The sequence below is a fragment of the Ambystoma mexicanum genome, chromosome 9, assembly GCF_040938575.1.
Source record: "Ambystoma mexicanum isolate Mex_15411 chromosome 9, UKY_AmexF1_1, whole genome shotgun sequence".
In the NCBI taxonomy this organism is placed as follows: Eukaryota; Metazoa; Chordata; class Amphibia; order Caudata; family Ambystomatidae; genus Ambystoma; species Ambystoma mexicanum.
The window spans coordinates 80,022,233-80,043,169 of NC_090931.1; the positions used below are offsets into that span (position 1 = coordinate 80,022,233).

General features: G+C 46.9%; 1 protein-coding gene across 1 annotated transcript in view; it reads left to right on the forward strand.

Moving 5' to 3' along the window:
* Positions 1-20,937, forward strand: part of LOC138487675 (cryptochrome-1-like) — a 137,169-nt gene that overhangs the window by 97,211 nt on the left and 19,021 nt on the right. The window contains exons 5-8 of the mRNA XM_069614201.1: positions 9,181-9,335; positions 12,438-12,578; positions 16,416-16,583; positions 17,711-17,851. Of these exons, the coding sequence (XP_069470302.1) occupies positions 9,181-9,335; positions 12,438-12,578; positions 16,416-16,583; positions 17,711-17,851 (605 nt within the window). The remainder of the gene's footprint in view (positions 1-9,180; positions 9,336-12,437; positions 12,579-16,415; positions 16,584-17,710; positions 17,852-20,937) is intronic.

Genomic DNA, 20,937 nt, shown 5'->3' on the forward strand with positions numbered 1-20,937 from the left:
ACAAAGTTCCAGATTGTCCCAGTTCACAAATGAAGTAAAGTTCCAACTCAAATTCTTAGTGCCAAGAGAAGGACTCCCTTCCCATGGCCTTTCTCACCACTGACCCGGGTTACTACCCTGCCAGTTACTGTGACTATGAAGATGACTTGGGTTACTCTTCATAAGAGGGTGCGGGTTACCAGACCCATGAGCTTCTTTTCTCTTGATGTTGCAGACCTGAGTCACTACCCTGCCAGGTACTGTGACTATGAAATGACTTGGGTTGCTCTTCATAAGAGGGTGCGGGTTACCAGACCCATGAGCTTCTTTTCTCTTGATGCTGCAGATCTGGGTCACTATCCTGCCAGGTACTGTGACTATGAAGATGACTTGGGTTACTCTTAATAAGAGGGTGCAGGGTCCCAGATCTGTGGGTTTCTCTTCTTTTGATGCTGCAGACCTGGTTCACTATCCTGCCGTCACTGTGACTATGAAGATGACTTTGGAGGCAGTTTGTTATTAGGTTTGGGTCCCAGACCCTTTCTTTGTGACTTTGCTGCCCTTTGCTAGTCTCACCAACCATCCTGGCTACACTGACCTCTCCAGGGTTCTTACCAGTGACCTCCGGTTGTCCATGGGTTTATCCTACCTGCTCAGGCTTCTCAGTCTGCCCAAGGACTGCGACTGCCTCGCAGCATTCCCCTGTTCTTGGGCTTTGCTTTTCCAGCTCACCGCATGCGCAGGGTTGCATAGTCAGCTGGTTGCCCTGGACTCTGCCGCCTTCTTTGGTCCAACCACGGCGGATCTGTCAGAAATGCCTCTCCCGGCGTCCCAAGTGTCTCTGAGCTCCCAGTGTCTGTTCCTCCAACTCACTTCGATTCCCGGTTCCTCCAAGAATGGGCTGACAACTCAGTAAGTCCTCCTTCACTTTCTCTTTTTATCGGGTTGAACTTGCTTGTTCCAAGTTGTCTTGGCTGCGCATGTTGGTTCTGCGGGGCACTCTGCATTGCTCCGCTCCTCTTCCTCATCCCAGTATTGATGTTCTCGTCCTCCAATGGGTTACCTGTGCTCTTCTTCATCCCAGTTTCTGTTTCTGACACAAATGGGTAGTCCCTACTCTTCCTCGTCCCTTTATTTTTTAGGGAGGTCAGATCTACCCTGCTGGGGTACATGGAAGTGTGTGGGATTATGGGACCCTGTAAAGGCTAGAAGGATGAGGGAGGTGGGGATATGCTTTGGCCATAGTGTGCTCTTCCAGACAGTTGTCCCATAGAGGGGATCCCTCCCCATGAGATTCAGCCGCTGTGTAACACCCCCAGGGGGACTATCGCGTAGCAGCCACACCTCCCTGGCCTCATGGAAAGGGGCCCCCCCTAGGGGAGAAGGGATGACATCCAAGGATTTGTCACTGTACATGTGAGGTGTGATTACTTCCAGCTGCTCACTGTCCAACTCTTGATTGCTGCTTAGTAAATATTTTCAGGGAGTGTCATCTCCAAAGACGAAGCTCCAGTTGCCAAAGTTCAATAAACCTTTGCAATTACACTAATCGCCTCAACGTTACCCTGATGCCTTTTACGTCACGTCGAACACACGCAAACATCCACTGCGCTTTGCAGAAGAGGGGCCTGTGTGTAGTTATACGCACATCCACAAGCATTATTTTGTCAGAGTTCTCAAAATGGTATGTCCTTACACAAACTGCCCCGATGTTCCCTTCCTTTTTACTTAGAAAGGTGAAATGCTGCCTGCCTCTCTGATATGCAAGCATGAAATCTCTGATCTCATTTCTCTACACACACACGCACACGCGCACGCGCTTGGCGTTACGGCATGAGCTAGGTGGTCTGCCCAAAAGCTTCTTCGTGAAACTCACTGCACTTAAAAAAAATCTTCTTCATTCGAATGCGTGCTGCCTGTAACTAATGTACATCAATGTAGAAATATATTTATCAATAAACTGACTTTTAAACTTGAATCCTAAACCAAATCCTAAATGCTGCACTGCCACTAGTTTTATATAGTCCTTTCTTGATTGATGAAATTGCTTTTGTTCAAAAGATTTCTTTTTCATATTGGCCCCTTTTGTGAGAGCAAAAGTACATCCTGCTTCCTCAAGATTTCTGATGAAAGGCAGTTTAGAATCCACTGCCATGCCCAACCGTCTCTTAACTTTCCTGTTTAGATTTCCACTAAACAGCTCTGCCATCTTGGCATGGGTCAGATCCCATTCCTCCATCTTGAATTGTGGAATAACCTATATCTCTGAAGTTAAGGAATAAATCATTTGCATTCTTTTCTTCCCCAAAATGCCTTCTTAGGCCCAGGAGTCTAAAGCCCCTTCCCACCCTATGCACCATCGCCACTTGCATGCTGACCCTGACAGGGGGTACCTCTCCACATTTCTTCTTGGCGCACTAGAAAGATCTGTGCTGTGCATGCATAAGCCAGCTTCTTAGGTCAGGCAGGTCATTCACTTGGAGCACATAACTTTTACTTTTACTTTGTATAATCTAACAAGGCCTTTGTAATATAGACCATAGCAAAGAATCACAATAGTACTGGAGTAAACCAACACATCACAATCAACACGATATATATACAAGACCAGAGGGGTCTAACGGATTAAGAAGCACGAAATATGTAGACCACACAGATAGGGAGGAAAACAGGCAGTGCAAGTAATCTTTAGACCCAGTTTCACATCAAGAATGCACCTAAGAGGCAGTCCAAGCCCTACGAAGAGAGGAGCCTTATGCTCAATAGGGTTTATAGTGATATTACCGAATTACATTATGTCGAAAGTCATGTCGACAACAAAAAAAGTCGAAAATGTTTTTTTTCGAATTTCTTTTTTTGTTTATTTTTTGTTCAAAATGGGGGGTTCCCCCCCCCCCGGAACCTCCCCTTTTTCTAATTTTATTTTTTATTTTACCCCATTTTTTTTTGTTGCGGAACCCAAAAAAAACATATAAATAAACATTTGGGAAAAAAAGTTGACATTTTTTTTTTCGACATTATGACTTTCGACATAATGTTTTCGACTATTTCAATGCACACCGCTCAATAGTACATGCACGCGCTTGTGCCAAGGGACAAAATAGGGTCTCTTCAAGGGTCACTAGCAGCTCAGGAAGATGGATAAGGTCGATGAACAAGTCACCACTATTCAAGCAGGACCTCCACTTGCGGGCAGAGGCAGGTTGAGGGTGCGGGGTAGAGTCGCTATTTCGCAATTGTGGTGGAAAGGAAAGGGGCCCTCGGAGGCCATTTTGTGTGTAGAAATTGGGCTCCTGCACTAGGGGCCACCGGTTGGGTTATGGACTACTCACCGGTCCCTGATGCAGGCAGACCCAGACTTCGCCAGTTCAGTCCACTTTGCTGGCAGGTTCAAATGCGACAATCGGGACGTCTCGACACTGTAGTTTCCGCGGTAGCAGGCTTCAGGGTCAAGGGGGTCACAAGTGCAGCGAACTTGCACAGGTCATTGCCACAGCAGGGCAACACGGTAACCGCGTTTACTCCGGTCCGGGCGCACTCGTCTCACTTCAGACCTGGGAATGCCAAGTGTACGAAATTCGATGTGAGGATGCCGTGGACACAGAGGAAGCAATATACCAAGTTTCGAGGGCTTCCTCGAAACTGCAGCAGTGACAGAGCAAACGTCCTGCGTAAACTGGTCAGTCCACTGGTTGGCCCAGGGACACTTCCGAAGAGGCTTACTTGCAGGGTTTGAAGGTGCTGAGAATAGTTGGTCCCACTATTCCAATGGGTCGAAGCGCCTTCGCAGACCTTCTAGGACGATCAGAGGCAGAGGGGTCTCACAGGACGACAGCGGGCTCAGGGTGCCAAACCTTCCAGCGGGTCACCAGCGGTTCCTCGACTTGGCTTCTTATTACAGGATTCTTGGCTCCTTATCCTTTGTTTGTGTGATCTCAGGAGATCGACATGGTAGTGGTGTTTTCGGCCTCCTCTTATCCAAAGTTCCCTTTGCGCCAAAACGGAGAGGACCCAATGGGAGATCTGCTCACAAACACTCACTCCATACGTGGACCAATCACGGACCACAGTGGTCCCAGGCATTCAGGACACTCCTGACTCTCTGGCACCCAGGATGTGTATTGGGAACAGACATCCCAGCCCACATCCTGGAGGCACACACACAAGGCATGCAGAAGCCAGCGAAAGCTTTGGGTTTCGCAGGAAAGTGCATGACCAAATAAGGACTGACCCGGGTCGGCTCGACCTGGGGAAGGTGAAGGGGCAAGATGGCCAAAGGACAGGACAAAGAACCTCGTGGCATGGCCATTTTGGAGCCAGGCCACCTATTCGTGCCAAACGTGGTAAGCGCGGATTATATGGCAAGAAAGGGTTCAAAACACAAGAGAAACGATAGCTGCCACCAGTCCTGTCCGTGACACATCTGCACAGTTCATAATAAGCCCAGCAAGAGTTTCTAGGGCCTTGGAAATGACTAGAGACCCAAGGGTGCGGTAAAGTAAGTTACATTGCACTCTTGTTACATGTTGCACAAAAGCTGCAACATGAGGAAAGGACTAAGGGAAACGAAGTCTCCCAGTGCTGACTGTCTTAAGGGCATGTCAGTTTCCCCATAAGAAGTGAGCGCTACTGAGGGCTTCGCTTCTCTGGCAAAGGTTAGATCAGGATATAAAACAGCAAAAAGCTTGGGGTTTGACACATGGAGGGAAAATTACATTCTAATATGATATCTTTCCTAACAGCGAGCACTTGGCTCACTGTGCTATCTGACTGGCATAGCACTTACAATCATGGCAGCCACATCCCAATTGATATTGCACATGCGTCGGCTCCTGTGAGTCGGCTCTGCTGTGGAAGGTGATGAGTATTCTGATCAGACTTGGTGATACTGCCAAATGGCAGATATGAAACCCAGAAGACCAAGCCTCTTCTTTGATCCCTTTGAGGTCTGGTAACCCACTCCTCCAGAGACAGCCGCACAGGACGCCACTGTCCTGGTCCTGAGCATCAAAGGAGCACACCCATTTAAAAGGAGTAGCCTCACAACAGGGTGCTGCATCTCTAAGGGCCTTTGTTCATAGTGCGACGGGGAATAGAGCAGACGGGAGGGCTCTGGTCAAGGAAAGGAGACATCCACCATGTTGTCTCACTTTCTCCTTCCTGTCTCCTCCACTTCCTCCGGCACAAAACACTTTGGATGTGATATCAGAAGGGCAAAGCCCACTCCTTTCAGGAACAGAGAGTGGGCCGCTAAGGCAGGCTAGCTTTAGTCCACTCATCTGGTGATCTTTGCCTTTAAAAGAGGGGGGGGGGTTTCCCTTCTCAGAATCTTCAAGAAACTAGAAGGATTCGCTGGAGTTCCTTTGAGAAAGTGGTGCTTTCCAAAGCCCTCAACATGAGGTGAAGAAGGAACTGTCCAAGGCAGAAGAGAGATCTTCCCTCTACCCACTCCCAAGGCACATTGCGGGTAACCTTGCACTGAACCAAGACCAACCACTCTGCGCCAGACGTCCTTAAGCCAGGGGAGCAGACCCTGAATGGACCCATCCTGTCCTCCAGTGCCCCTGAAAAGGGCCTCAGTGTTCGGAGGACCAGACCAGCCAAAGCTCCCTGTTCTGCCACACCGAACCGGGGCCATCGTGTTCGCTGCATCAAGAACCAAAAGAGACCTTGCCGGAGCTGTCCTTTGTGCTCCTCCACCCAATGAACAAACTTGCTTGCACCTCAACCAGCTCAACGCTGCATTGTGCTCTAGCTAAGCCAGTCACTGCTAGACCCGATTTGACTGCTCAACACCAGAACCCGATCTGAATCGCTGGCAGGTCACACTCCGACACTGACCAGGAGTTCCAACCATGGCTCGGCCCAGCTAGCCCTTGAACAGTGCCTTACTGACCTGCACATTGACACGCCCCCCACTTTGACTGTTGCCCGCCGACTCAAACCACTGGAGGTTCACCCATTGACGGCCCCCCATGGCTAAAGCACAACACGTCCTGGTCCAACTGCGATGAGATCTGGGACTGCCTGATATCTGCATAGTTGAGAGCCCCCCCCCCCCCCCCCCCCCCTTTGAACAGCACTCACCCCCTACTCGACGCCCGCTTGCTGCTTGGGCCCATAGGAGCCAACGTACCCAAACTGAGCTTGATCTGCTCACATCAACATTCGACACCAGGTCGGACTTCGTCCAACCGACCAAGAACCGAATCCAGGTACTGTTGACCACAAACTACCACCTGAGTCCACTTGAGCCCTAGAGACTGGGAAGGTCGCAGTCCCACCTGTTTTCAACATCCTTTTCTTGGCTGACTTACCTACCACCCTGGAACGACGCTCAGAATGCTACTTTCCTCATTCCGACGCATCTTCTCTGTTCTTCCTTCGGGGTGGGTTTTTGTACAGTATTTTCTATTAATCCTATTGCAGCTGGTGTATTTAATTAAAGTATATATATTTTTAAAGAACTGTGTTTGGACATCAACTCGCCCCACCGTGTTTTCTGAAGGGAAGCCTTGCGATGTGTTGGCTACTGAAATCGCCACCTGTAGGGATTTAAAGACATTATTTCTTGTATGTGCCATGTACCACCGCTGCATACTGCTTCCTCCATGGCGCTTACCCTGGTGGCTAACTGCGGCGCTGGCTGCACTACATCTCCCGTCAGGCCTGGCCGGTTACGTACCAGCGAGCCACATCACACACTGACATGCATGCGTCAGACCCAAACATCAAAGCACTTTCTTACTTGCAGCTTCACAACAGGGTCCGGCACTGTAGCAACTTCCCTGTATTTTTTGCCCATCCTGTACCTTTTGAACTTCCTACCTGGTATTCGACCTGTGGATTGCCTTTGGACTGTCTTGGATTGCCCTTTTGAACTGCTTGCTATGAAGCAAGACAGACGACAGATTCAGTATTTGCATAAAACACTTATTAACTTAAACGTCAGGATGGAAAAAGGCCTAACTTGCCCTATACTAAGGTGGGATTTTCCTACCTAAATAAAGCTAAGGAAAGTCTGAGTCAACGAGTTGAACAGAAGTCTGTGTCCAAAATCTATATTTGCCCCGCAACTAATCTATAAAATGTGTAGGGATGTCAGCAACCAAAGGAGGCCGTACGTTGTGAGCTTCTTCCAGGTCACAGCTTCCTTTCAGCTCCCTTCCCCAAGTATAAAGCAGTTCCAACAAAGTCTGTTCTCTCTCGAGTTCAGGAAAATACCATTTAACCAGCAGTCAGGGTGCCCATCCGCAAGTTCCAAGAAACGCACTTCCAAGCTCAAAAGAACCTTGGTCTCAAGTCAATAGATGGTTCAAGTCTCAGCATTCTCAGCATTCCCTTCCGCAAGACTTAATTCCAGCACAAAAATATCCTTTTGTCTTTTTAAAGTTCATTGTCACTCTTGTGCCTTCTTTATATTTAAAATTGACTGTGTTGAAATAATCTAAAAGCTTTAGTAATTTCTGCTTACTGTAGTTTTCTTTTAGATAGTTTTCATGTAGTCTGATATTCACTATACCTTTCTTTCAATATTTAAAGTTCATTTCACTGTAGTAAACAGCACAATTGATTTCATTGGGGTGTAAAGTATCATTACCTTTTGAAGTAAATTTTGAAAACGTGTTTGCTCTCACATGTGTCCACTCTGATGCAATGTATTCTTAGCTATTGAATATTGGAAAATAGATTGAATCGGAGATCTTCGAAAACGTATTTCCTCAAACACAGGACTGCTTTGATACAAAGTATTCCTCGAACAACCAAGTTTAACACTCGCGCACCAGGTTTATCAATGATAGAAACTCACTGGTCGCATTCAAAGGCTTCACAGCAGCAGGGATTGTGCGCCCTTCTGCTTCTCATGTTGGGGTTCTGACACCTGCCCCTCAGGCGCCTCTGTGTCCACGTCTCAGCACAGGGCAACAAGCATCTTGGGCACACGTAAAAGGGACAGGCTCTCCACATGGCTTCCTTCTTAACGTTCAGTTTGCTGCACAGAGCCCCAGCTCCCAAGCCACACTTGCACCGACCTTCCTGCTGCTTCTCCACACATAGGCTTCCCCGTTCTCTTACTGCTGAGCTGGTCTCCTTTTATACACATGCAGCCTCTTGACAGGCTGCAAGTGTGGATGTCCGATCAGCCCTGCCTGACCACAATCAATGGGACGTGCCTGACCTTTACAGTACCTAGCGGGCATCTTCCTCATCCTAGTACCAGAGTGGTAGATGAGTGTGGTCTTCCTTGTTCCTAGTTGCCTCTTCTTCGTCCCAGTACCGTCAAGTGTCAAATGGGGGGGGGGAACGAGGAGGAACAGGCTTGTAGCAGCCGATGAAGATGGGGGGGGGGGGAGGGTGTCACTAACAGGAAAAGGGGGGATACCATGTCAAGCCCGAGGGCACGCCACTTCTATTCCCCAAGGATCCACACCTAGTTGATCCTCCCTCGCTTCTCTGCCCCTAGGGTTGGGATTCAAGAGATATCCTTTCCCTGGCCACCTGCGTAGAAGATCAAGGGTTTTCAGAGTGATAAGACCCTCAGGTTTCTCACATTGTCTGGATTTCAATTCATGGATTGTTTCCTTTTTGGCCTGCTTTAGTTTGCACTAGGACTTCTTGTTTGAACCTTGTAACTATTACCTGGTATCTCTCCTGACCTGCACAACTATCCGATCTCTGTCAGCTTTACCCTGGTTTTGTGACAGCCATTCAGGTAGGGGTCTAGCAAACTTGAGAATTAAGAATTCCGTTGTTTTATGCCATCCCTGACCGTTCCCTTTCTTTCTCCTTTAAGTCTGCAGGAACCAACCGGTTCGCCGCCTGTTCTTTCATGCAATCCTGTAGTCCTTTTATTTGCCTTCCTTGAACAGCAGTATTGTGGGGGTAGTATTTTGTATTTTGTCTCTACCTGTTCGGGTCTCCCCGTCCATCCCCGCTGTCAAGACCAGTACCATGCCTGGTGGAATCTGAAAGTATGTGACTCTCGTCGATTTTGGTGGGATTACGGAGTTGGGGATATTCAACACGATTAACCACCCTCAATAAGATTAATAATGACCCATCTCCAGCAGCATTTAAAACGAATCCATCTCATTCTGATTTTTTATGGCTGGGATTTACTTGCTAAATATCTGCAGCTTCTCAAGTGAGTCCAGATTATATTCCCTGGTCTAATGCATCCTTGACTCTTACCTCTCTTAGACTGCTGTACCCCTTGCAAAGGATCACACGATGAGAAGTATGGGATCCCGACACTGGAGGAACTGGGGCAGGATCCAGACAAGGCTGGTCCTCGCCTCTACCCAGGAGGGGAGACGGAAGCCCTGCGCCGGTTTGAAATGCATATGAAAAGAACGGTATGCCTTTGAGTTCTGGCCCTCCTCATTCCAAATAACTTCTCTTTCCACTGAGAATGTGTAGGTCAGGGTTGCAGGAATGCAATTAGAATATCATGTCTTGAAATGTATATCTTCGCTTTTCATCATCTGTTTCATTGATGTGTGCACTGTTCTCTTACCAGACCGTCCATCACACAGACGGTTGTCGCGTCTGGAAATCCCAGATTATGCCAATAACACGATTGCTGCAGTATGCCACAGATAAATGTCTTGCAGTCGCCTTTTTATTGTGGGATATCCTTCGATGCAAATGTGTCTTTCCTGCAAAGCTGAATTCTTTCAGGATGTTGTCCCAATTATAATATGCCCCGCTACGCAAACTCAAGTAGGAAAATTGTTGTCTCGATCAGTGTGTATGAAAATAAGTATTGCAACTATGTTGTCTACTGGCCTGGCGCCGCTTCCCAGAAACCTCCTCGCCATGCCCCCTCCCACGTGCAGTACAAGCCCCATGCCTGGGTCTCATCTTTCCTCCATTCCACCCCCACCACTGTGTAAAGGCTTAAAGAAACCGTGAACGAAAATGCAACAATCCCCCGTTACCTTGTATTCATTGTCCCTCGAGGCCTGCAGCTTTACTCGCCCTCCCTGTTCTAATCACCCACCATCCGCACCTCTTGAGGGGCATTGTAAAGATTAAAGCTACGCTCCCAGGTTCATAGTGATTTTTTTCAAATGACATTTTTCCCAATGCCATTATGTCAAACATTTTGCCTAAAAACGTACAGCTGTGACTGCAGTATTTTCAAGTTAAGTTGCTTAAGTGCAAAACCCATCCTGATCACTGCGGGAGCAGGGGTGTAATGGGACTTGGGAGTGGGCTTTGCACAAGGAGTTCTACAATAGCTCACCATGATGGGAGGTTGGCGCCGATCCAGCAGGTCCTGGTTCAAGTCCCCAGTAAGGCGGATGCAAAACACATACGTGCCTGCTCTTTAAGGGAACGTCGTACCTCTGGCAGCGTGATCACGACGTGCAACTTCCTCCTAAGTTTTAGTTTAAAACCAAACCATTCAGGAGTGGTTTCTTTTTAGAACAAAAGTATAGGAATGTTCAAACTTAATTTTTAAAAAATGTAGAGGACGGCGGCCACCGCCCGCTTCGACCACTGGTCTCGATCCACTAGATATCCATGAGAGATGTCCCGCCAAAGCCAGATAACGCTGTAATATACAGAGGGAGTCTTTTGTCTGGCACAGTGTGTGGCAAAATCCTTCCAAAACAAATAGTGATGTAATCCTGGTCGGGTGATTCACATCATATGGCGAGACGTTTGTTCTGAATTAAGTGACCCATCTTGTGCACAATACCTAATGTTAGATTCTAAAATCGGGTCGACAACACAAATGTTTGCAAATCAAAAGTGATAAAAAATTTCCAAAAACTAAGCAACCAAGAAAACTATGTTGGAGGGAGAGTGGTTTCAAGGGTGGGGGACATAGATGGGTGTCGCATATTTTTCTTTTGCCCTCTTTGAAAAAGGGCAGAAGAAACATGGATCTGGGGAAAGGGCCAGAAAGAGGCCCCTGGCCGAAATTGGGCATCACCTGCAATGGCGGCGTAGCGAGTCGTAATCCACAGATATCCAACTGCCCACTCTTTATGGTCATGGAAAGCAAAATCATTTTTGCTGCCTTGAAAAGAAACTATGTGCGAAACACATGTCGTCAAAAATCACGACAGGTGCACCGTAAATGAGTTGACAATGCACTCATTGGGTACATTCTGTAAAGCATGTGGGCACAAACCAGGCATGCAATGATGTTTATGAACTTTGACTAGACATAATGAGAATCAGTGTTTACATTGGTAATCCGTGTCATTATTGGTGATGTATTAATAAGTGAGTCGCAACCGTCCATAAACCCTCGAAACTGCATGGACTAATTTGCAATTTTACAGCTAATTGCCTCTGATCTGTACTGTTCATGGGAAGAAGTCTTGGTAGTTCCTTGTGAAGAGAATCCATGAATCCTTGATGGGTAACATTAGGGGAGATGAGATAATGGGACCGCGACTAAGAGGAAACGCTCTTTAGGGTAACACTAAAACGTAAAGGTCCTCGAGAAAACCAATATTTTGAAAGTTACATTTTTCAATTTGCAAGCGTAGCAATGGTAATTATCTAAAAACCTATTTTTTTAGATATAATTTTCAAATGTTGGTGTTTTGTCTTTAAATAAAATAATCACAGTATTTCCTTTCCAGCCCACTACAGTCAGCGAATCGTGTAACTTATACCCAGAACACACCTGTCTGGAAGGGCCAGTCCACTCCCTGACATTTGAAATCTGCATTGAGATTCGCAGCTTATGTAATGTCGTAAAGCATGTAGTGTTTGTTCTGTGGTGGGGACTCTTATTAATGGTACAAAATAAAAATGGATCTTCGACACAGCCGCCACAAATCGGCGTTTCATAGTTCTAAAATAGTTTAACAACTTATTCAGTTTATACATGTCAATAGTTTTAAAACCTCTATATATTTTACAATGGACGGTTTTAGTTGTATTCTTAAGAATCTTTTTACATATTGCAAACACAAAGGGGTGCGTTACTCATTGAACAATTCTGTTTTTAAACAAACATTCGATTTAGAAAGATTTTGAAAGTAGAGTATTCTAAGAAACTGCTGTCAGAATGTAACATGTGGAGGGCTCGCTAAATCTACTAGCCCACTTGCATTTACGATGAATTGTTAAGAGGTGGCAGTACCATTTCCACGGTACTTGACCTTGCTGGCGGGTATGGGGAGGTTTAAAAACATTTATTTGACATTTGCAGTAAATGGCAAATGAAAGTTTGACTGTGTATGGGTGGTCGCATCGCACAGCATCTGAAAGTGCTTACACGCGCCATTTTACAGAAAACGCTGGTATCTAATGTGTTACCCGTCACAATGGGGCGAGTGCATTTCTTATAGGTTGAGTATGTACACCCTTCAGGTCTAGTAGGGTTTTTAAGAATTTGTGAGCCTTGCCATTTTTGCGACCATGAGGAACGTATTTGTTATTTTTGTTATTAATCGTTTTTTTTTTTGTTCTTTTTTTTGTCCCCCTAGGCCTGGGTGTGCAACTTTAAGAAGCCAGACACTGAACCCAACTCTCTGACCGCCAGCACCACAGTGCTCAGCCCTTACGTAAAATTCGGGTGCATGTCGGTGCGGACGTTCTGGTGGCGGCTGGCCGAGATTTACCAAGGGGTGAGCACGTTTTAAGTGTTCATTTGGTTTGGACAGTGATTAAAACTGGAAGTCTGGAAAAAGAAGCTGGCCCATAAAATGTGTCGATTGGAGACGGTTGAAAAGTTTTTCTGATTTTTGTTTTTTGAATTTTTGTTCATGTTGATGTAAACTATGTAGCTGTAAGGGCTCACATTTTGTCTTTAATCTTACATGGCAATGGTGTTAATCCTTTTATGTAGGATTTGTATTTCGCCGTGTCAGTGAGCTCTGGGGCTTTAAAGGAGTCCCAATCCCAGAGCATGGCAGGCGGGGCCACTAGTTAAGTTCTGCTTCCTGACGTGTGGCACTGCTTGCGGGTAGGCCGGCGGGCCACTTTCTGATGCATGTTCTGTTATTTGTGTTGGAATAGTTGTACGGTCCTTGTGGCGTTTGAGAGTCCACTGCTGATTATTCCTCTGCAAATGAGAGCGGTCACCCGCTCAGTGATGAATTATTCCTCTAGCTCTCGGTTGGTGGCTCCCGCTTGCTCCCCATAAGGACTGCTTGTCCCTCACAACACTGAGGGAGAACATTGTGCTCTAGTAAGAGGGTTGATGAGCAGGTCAGGGAGGCCCCCCCTCTCTTAAGCAAGCAGTGGGATCCCCTTTCTGTGGGCAGAGGGAGTGTTGTGTCTTTACATGTGAAGGGGGGCTCGGCTCTGGGGATCCCACCCAGGATCGCCTCCAGGTACCCCACGGCACAAGGCCCAGAGTCCTGGTAGGTCGGCTTTCCTGCTCCCTAGAGACCTCTTCAATTCTTGGAACAAGGTTCCTCTTGCTGGTTTGGTTGTTTTCGTCTGTTTGCTTTTCGTTTGCTGCTTTTATTGTTTTAGATTAAGGGCTGATTCACAGAAGTGTTTTATAGCGGTGCAATCAAATAGGAAAACATTCTGTGAATCGGGCCCTCAATGTTTGTGTTCCTCTGCCCTGTGCCTGAACACATGCTGCCTGAATCAATAAGTGGAATCAAAACAGGAAGTGTAGAAAGTCCTCCCATTTCTTCAAACATTTACACTTTATGGTGTCTGGCTTAAGCTGTCTCCTAGCTCAATCGTTTGAGCAGTCGTGGCTGGCCTCTACGATGGACCTTCAAGTCACCCTTTTGATTCCTGGAAGGCTGAAGTGCCAAGGACGAGTATACTCGTCCTTTTTACATAGACTTCAATAATAGTCTGGCACTTAAGAGGTTAAGCGCCCATTCTTTCAGTGCCATTGACGTTCTACTGTTACTGACAGCACAATGATATAATCAAAAAAGTGAGGTCGCACGATATCTATATTGAATACGGTTTGTTATAGCCGTCTTGGTGCACGTAACACTTCACACACATAGTTGCACTGTTGTGACTCCACCATTTTTTGCACCGGCATCCTCTGCGTCTCCCTTTTGAGCACTTTCTTGGCCAGATGCTTGTCACTCTGTAACCTTGACGCCGTCTAGGGGATGCTGTAACTCACTCTTCCTGGGGAAAAAAAACCTGTGGGTACAGACTGAACGACTGACGGTGCCATTTCAAAATGCATTCCACTATAGTTCAGACGAACATCTCAAGCTCCCTGCTCCCCTTTTCTCTGCCCCCCCCAACTGTGTTCTTCCCCCTATGATTGTAAAGTGCTCCCTTGCTTCCCAAAGCCAGGTCTGTGCTTCATAAATACCCTCATAATAAGTGTCCATCCTCCTCTGATACCACCTCAAACGGGCCACACACCTGATAACCTGTGTACGCGAGGATGATGTTGCATTGGAGGTGTGGCTGCAGCCCTTGTGCGTGGTAGCTCCCTGTCCCCTAACCCTGCACTGCGACTAGGCGTTAAGCTATTGACCACTGGAAGACGCTGGATAACTCATCAGGAGGAACTAGGTGGAAACACGTGTTTTTTACTGTAATGGACCGGAACAGCTTGATGGGTAACGGGATCATACCAAAATAAAGAATGAAATCATTTCGAATGCCAAAATACTGAATTTCGAAAACCCTATTGTACCCTATATATATATATATATAGGGTAGGGGATGGATTACGCTCATAAAAAAGGTGGCGGGTAGGGGTGTTGTCTGTGGGGGACTTCCCCCGCATATATATGGGGTAAAAAGGGGTACAAAAAGATTCTGTATTTTGAAATGTTATTTTTGCAGTAATATCATAGATCCGTATACTGGCAGGAAGATGCAGGTAATGGATCTATTTGAATGTACTATGCGCATGCACCACAACCCTCGCTTGTGTAGCATGCACCACAACCCTCGCTTGTGTAGCATGCACCACAACCCTCGCTTGTGTAGCATGCACCAGCTTACATATATCTGCCCTTCACATACTTGCAATGAGTGCACCTGTGTGGATGGCGCAGCACAAAACAAATCTCGCTGGCCGCGCACACACCCACACCTTAACAATGCCCCAATGACAAAATAAAAGTCTGGCATCCAGCTTGAAATTCAAAGACACTTCCTCGGCCCAGTGTGTTCTTTCATTGAGTGTACCCTGGTGGCATCACTGTGTTAAAGCTGAACTTAGAAAGCTTGCCCTAATAGCATCACTGTGCTAATGTTGAATCTAGGCGGTATTCCCAACATCGAGTGTGCTCAATAGCGTCATTGTGTTAAAGTTGAACTTAGAAATATGCCCTAATAGCGTCGCTGAATTAAGATGGTATTCCCAACGTCATAGAATGTGCCCTAACAGCGTCACTGTGTTAGAGCTGAATTAAGATGGTATTCCCAACGTCATAGAATGTGCCCTAACAGCGTCACTGTGTTAGAGCTGAATTAAGATGGTATTCCCAACGTCATAGAATGTGCCCTAACAGCGTCACTGTGTTAGAGCTGAATTAAGATGGTATTCCCAACGTCATAGAATGTGCCCTAACAGCGTCACTGTGTTAGAGCTGAATTAAGATGGTATTCCCAACGTCATAGAATGTGCCCTAACAGCGTCACTGTGTTAGAGCTGAATTTAGAAGGTATTCCCCACATCACTGAGTCTGCCTGGTCGCATACACTTTACTGATTACCACAATATCACACTACTACGCTTACTCTCTCCTATACACCACCATTCAACTAGAACACAGCAGTACTATGACACATTCGGTAAAGCTGTTCTCATACTAACATGACTCATCAAACTACCCATCATCCTAATAAAACACAGCTAGCTAGCACACACCGGCTAGCTTAGGCGTCTCCTCAGGCCCAACGCAGCCAGAACTCAGTCTGGATGTCCACCTTCCAGACTGAACACATTCAACTGATCTCAGCACCACACCTACCGCTAAGAAGCAGCTATCATGCAACAACCCCACCAGCTGCACACATACCCGGTGCGCCCACGCACTTTACGACTCTCTCCTGACTTGAACTGCGGTTCCCGAGGGCGTTCCACCTACAAGCGCCTTTAGATCATACCAATGGTACATAAGGCGCTATACAAATGCAAAATAACATAACATAACATTAGCATCTTAGCTGTCAGGGAAAATAACGTGTCATTAAATTAATAATACATTTTGGATTGTACGCTTCCTATTCCTCCCCTACCTACACTTCCCCCCTCGTTCCTGCATTCTCGTTACTGCACTTGCACAATCCAAATATCTCAAGACCTAGTAGGAACATTATTGTTTTGTTTTTTCTTCCTTGTACCTCCCCTCCCTTGTCTTGATGCGCCTTGAAACACTGTTTTGCTGTAGAGGCGCATTATAAATAAATCAATAAATCGGCCAAAATCTAGGAAGACTATTGTGTGGATTTCATTCAGGCCTGATCCCACTGGAGTAGATTATTTTAATGTGATCCTCCTCTGTCTTTTCCAGAAGAAGCACTCGGACCCGCCTGTGTCGCTTCATGGCCAGCTCCTTTGGCGGGAGTTTTTCTACACAACGGGAGCCGGGATCCCAAACTTTAACAAGATGGAGGGAAACTCTGTCTGCGTGCAGGTGGACTGGGATAACAACCAGGAACACCTCCGTGCATGGAGCGAGGTGAGCAGTGGTAGAAAAAACCTCTAAGGAACGCTGTGCTCCAAAACAAATCAAATCCCTCAAACCCATGGTCCTACAAGGCTCAGTGCTGAGAAACCAGCCATAGAATCGCAGAAATCTGGGCTGCGCAGACATTTCCATCGTTCCTTGCACTCGCCATTTATGATTCTGTGCTGTGCTAGTAGTGATTTGTGATTTATTGGTAGTCGCGGGTTATCCATGTTCTGTATGTGGAGTGAGTGCTTTGCTTCTTGGGTAATGAGGATATTGAATCTTTTCCAATTTAGGACGTATTTGAAAGGCTCACTCTGAAAGATTGCGTCCAGCATGGGCACAAATGCATAGCGGACTAATGCTAACAGACCCTGATGCGAAGATGCTTCAAGAGCACCTGGACACCAGGTTTATTCTAGTTGCCACTGAAGAGGCCATAATACTCTTCCACTCACAGCACCACCACCACCACCTTTGCAGAGCTCAGTCACTGGAAGGCTAGGTTTGGAACCCCTGTGCTCCATTCACAGGTGTTAAAGGCATATCATAGGCCAGGGGTCTGCAACCTGCAGCACTCCAGATGTTTTGTACTACGACTACCATGATCCCTCACCATTGAGTATGCTGGTTGGGGCTGATGTAAGATGTAGTCCAAACAATCTGGACAGCCAAAGGTTGTGGACCCCTGCAGGTATTTCATCATAAAACTAAGTGATGGAGAGTTTCTTTGAATTCCAGAACGAAGAATAATGATGTGGCCAAAGGATTAGAGTCTTGAAGCGAGAAGAATAGAGTTGTATTCCCAAATTCTGCTGCTAGACCAACATTGTGCTTAGAACAACATGGGGCTACTGGGTCTTGAAACTGGCCCGGAATCTCTTATTGGGGGTTCTCTGTGGTGTTCCTTGGATGGTCTCCACCTTCGGGGTAGTCGTGGGACTAATCTGGCTTTTCACCACAACCGCAGAAATACTACTGACTTTGTCCTGTATTTCTTATGGAACGTTAAACCCTTACCCCAAACTCTTCCTTAATTGCCTTCTACAGATACTTACCTGGACTTCCCTATTTTTTCCTGGGTCCTCCCAGAATGCCACACTGTCCGACTCATGTCTTTTTTTTCCTATTGACAGGGCCGCACCGGCTACCCGTTCATCGACGCCATTATGACTCAGCTACGCACAGAAGGCTGGATCCACCACTTGGCGCGTCATGCTGTGGCGTGCTTCCTTACGAGAGGTGATCTCTGGATATCCTGGGAGGAAGGGCAAAAGGTTAGACACCTAGCAGGAAATGATCAGCCTTAAACGAGGGGCATTGTGGGATGCCTAACGAAGGAGGTTACAGGGGTCTGGAACGAGGGCATTGTGCAGCATTGAATACATGATATTGTAGGAACAAGGAGGAAAGATTTGCACGCTCCTGATAAGGACAACAAGGCTCCTTATGAGTTTGCCGGTCTCTCGCTGGTATTACCAGCGGGATGCCAGCAAACTGTAATACCGTTTCTGCCACTTGGTCTGCCGGAATTACTGGCAGATTACAAGTGACGAAAATGCTGGTAAATGCTAATTCCATGGAGTTCCATAGGACTTCATGGGGAGGATTTGCCAGTGTTACCGGACCGGTAATACCAGCGTTTTTTTGCCAGTAGGGGGCGGATATGCTTCAGCTCAGAGCTGGAGGTAAATCCTCCACCCTACTTGAACTTGGCCGCTCTGGAAAAGTTCTGGTATACATTATTACCAGCACTTTACTTCCGGCCCGGCCAACTTGTAATGAAGCCCAATGACTGGATTGAAATCCTATCGAGACTAGTAGTGCCATGATGGGAGTCCTGGTTCAAAGATCTGACCGAGATCCCAAATTAGGCCAGTGCGGACTCGTTAAAGACATTACTGTTTGGTATTACAAGGTTGTGATTTTTAATGTAACACAGACTTTCTAACATTGGCAATAGAATGGGGACATGTGGTGGCCAGGGCGCACCTAGGCTAACCTTTCAGGGGGGCGGGGGGGAGTAGGAGGTGGCTAACCCGTCATATGTTGGGAGAGGTGTTAACTTCAGATACTGTGGGAGCGGAGCAAACCTACTTGTGGGGGGGGGGCATTTAGAATGTGTAAAGAAGTTAATGAGACTATTCTGGTGAATTATCAATGTTACAAGCAGTTAACTCTCTCCCTAATTTCTGAAACCACGCTCTTAAGAACCGCTGTGAGAATGAGCTATCTCCTGTCCCCACTTCCCTTCTAATCACTGTCCTGGCATGCACGTGTTAATCCCAAATCACTATTTCAATTGCCTATAAATGTATGATATGTTAATTATAACGCGCTTAATACCCAGAGGTTTCTAAGCGCGGACCCGGGGATCGAACCTGTGCTGCTCCTTGTCACCTTGCTTCCAAGGTGAGCACGTTGCCTCTGAGCTATCCTGCGGGACATATTCATATGAATTCAGGTGCTAACACTGAAATGCTTTGTTAGTAATTGCAGGGCCTTTGTTAACCGGGAAGCCCATGCATCGTTTAATGTCTGTGTCCTGTTCTGTGTGGCCACAGCTCTGTAGGACAGCCAAGTCGCGTCAACCTAGCCTTAAATTCTAGGGGGGGGGTTGCTAGAGCCTCATCTGCTCAATGCTGTTGCGCCACTGTGTGGTGGGCTTTGGCACAGGCATGCAGGGTAGCGTTAATCAGTTTGGAGATGAAAGGGGAGAGGTCTCTCGCAGCTGTTATGATATACGCTGGGCAGATATCACCTTTACAGTTAGATGGTTTGAGAGAGGGGATAGTTTTTTCTACCTCGAGGATAGTAGTTTTGGTAAAGCAGAATGTGGTATGTGGATCGGAGATATTTGCATTAGGTAGGGGGAGGTGGTGGTGGTTGGTTGAGATAGGTTCAGAGAGTCTTTCTTGTTTTTTATTTTAGTTTGGAGGGTGTTGATTTTGTTGGTTAGTGCTAGTTGTATCTCTGAGCACCAGTTCTTGTCTTTAAGGCAGATGTCAGGGGGAGAGATGGGGCCCTCTAGTTCTTTTAGGATTGAGAAGCATTCTTTCATACAGGAGTTGGACTTAGCTATCCGTTCATTATAGGAGTTTCTTTTGGCCTGACATATTTCTTTTTTATAATGTAATGCAGTGGACGCCAGCTTCTTAAAAGGCTAGTCTCCCTTTGTTTGTCCTGGTGAGGCAAAATAGGTTGTGTGATTTTACCGCTCCCATTACATCTAGAACGACACCTTAATAACTTTTAAATAAACCGACCAACCTTTTGCATCACCTATTTTCTTCATGCATATATCGGTACGCCACGTTTTGGCGCTGGCATTTTGGTGCGCCCCTGTGGCCGCAGAGCCCATTTTGGTAGAGCTGGGCGAGCCCCACCTGGGTCTCTGGCCTGCCCCCCCTCCCCCCCGCCCCCTCTCGGGTGGTGCTTGCCCAAAGCAGGGGCTGGCCACGAGCCCGACCGGTTGCTCGCCCACTACTTCCAATCAAAAAATGTTTTACCAAAAGACGCACTCACATCTGTCAATTTTATGGTCGGGCTCAGGGGGTGCGGCCGCACAAGGACACCTTGCCTCCAGCAGCTGAATGTCATGTTATTAAGTTGGCATGACAGTGAGCTGGAGGCAAGGTCTGGTCCAGCACCTTTTAAAGAATGACGCCGGACGTAGCACTTGTTCGGCTAAACAGACCTGAGCCTCATGCTGTGTTTAAGCGCTACGCCTGGCGTGATCTGCTCTGGCAGACCTGGCTCCGGCACTTGAGCAGAGTCACGGATTAGCTGAGAGGGGTCCAGAATGGAAAACGTGTGTTAATTATATGTAAATAAAGATGTCTTTCACCGAGTTCCCCCAAAAAATATTAAACTTGTCCATCACTGCAGCTAAAATAATAGTCAGGTTTTTAACACAAAAATAGTGCATTGTATTTCTGCAATTTAATAAAACTATAACTTCTGTTTGCTCCCAGCCTAACATCTGTGAATTTGGGATTATGGGAACACATCTAGTCTTTAAACGTAGGTTGGTGATATAAGGTAGCTATTGGTAACCTCAACAGGCCAGGCATCCTCACCCACCAAACCCACCAAGCTGCCCGCAGACCTCAATCTGGATTGTTGTGGCCTAGTTCGGTTCGGAAGGGCTCCTTTCAATGCGACACAAAAAGCACGTTCACAATTGACGTTTAGTGGAACAGGGTCCACTTGGCCTACGTCCACCGTGCATACATGTGCCTGACGTGGCACTGGCTAACGCAGGCGCCTTTACATACTGCGATGACGACCTGGAAGCAAACGCGCAGTCTGGCGGCAGCAATGACTCAAAGGCTGGACAGCTCAGCAGGTTCCTGCCGGTGTG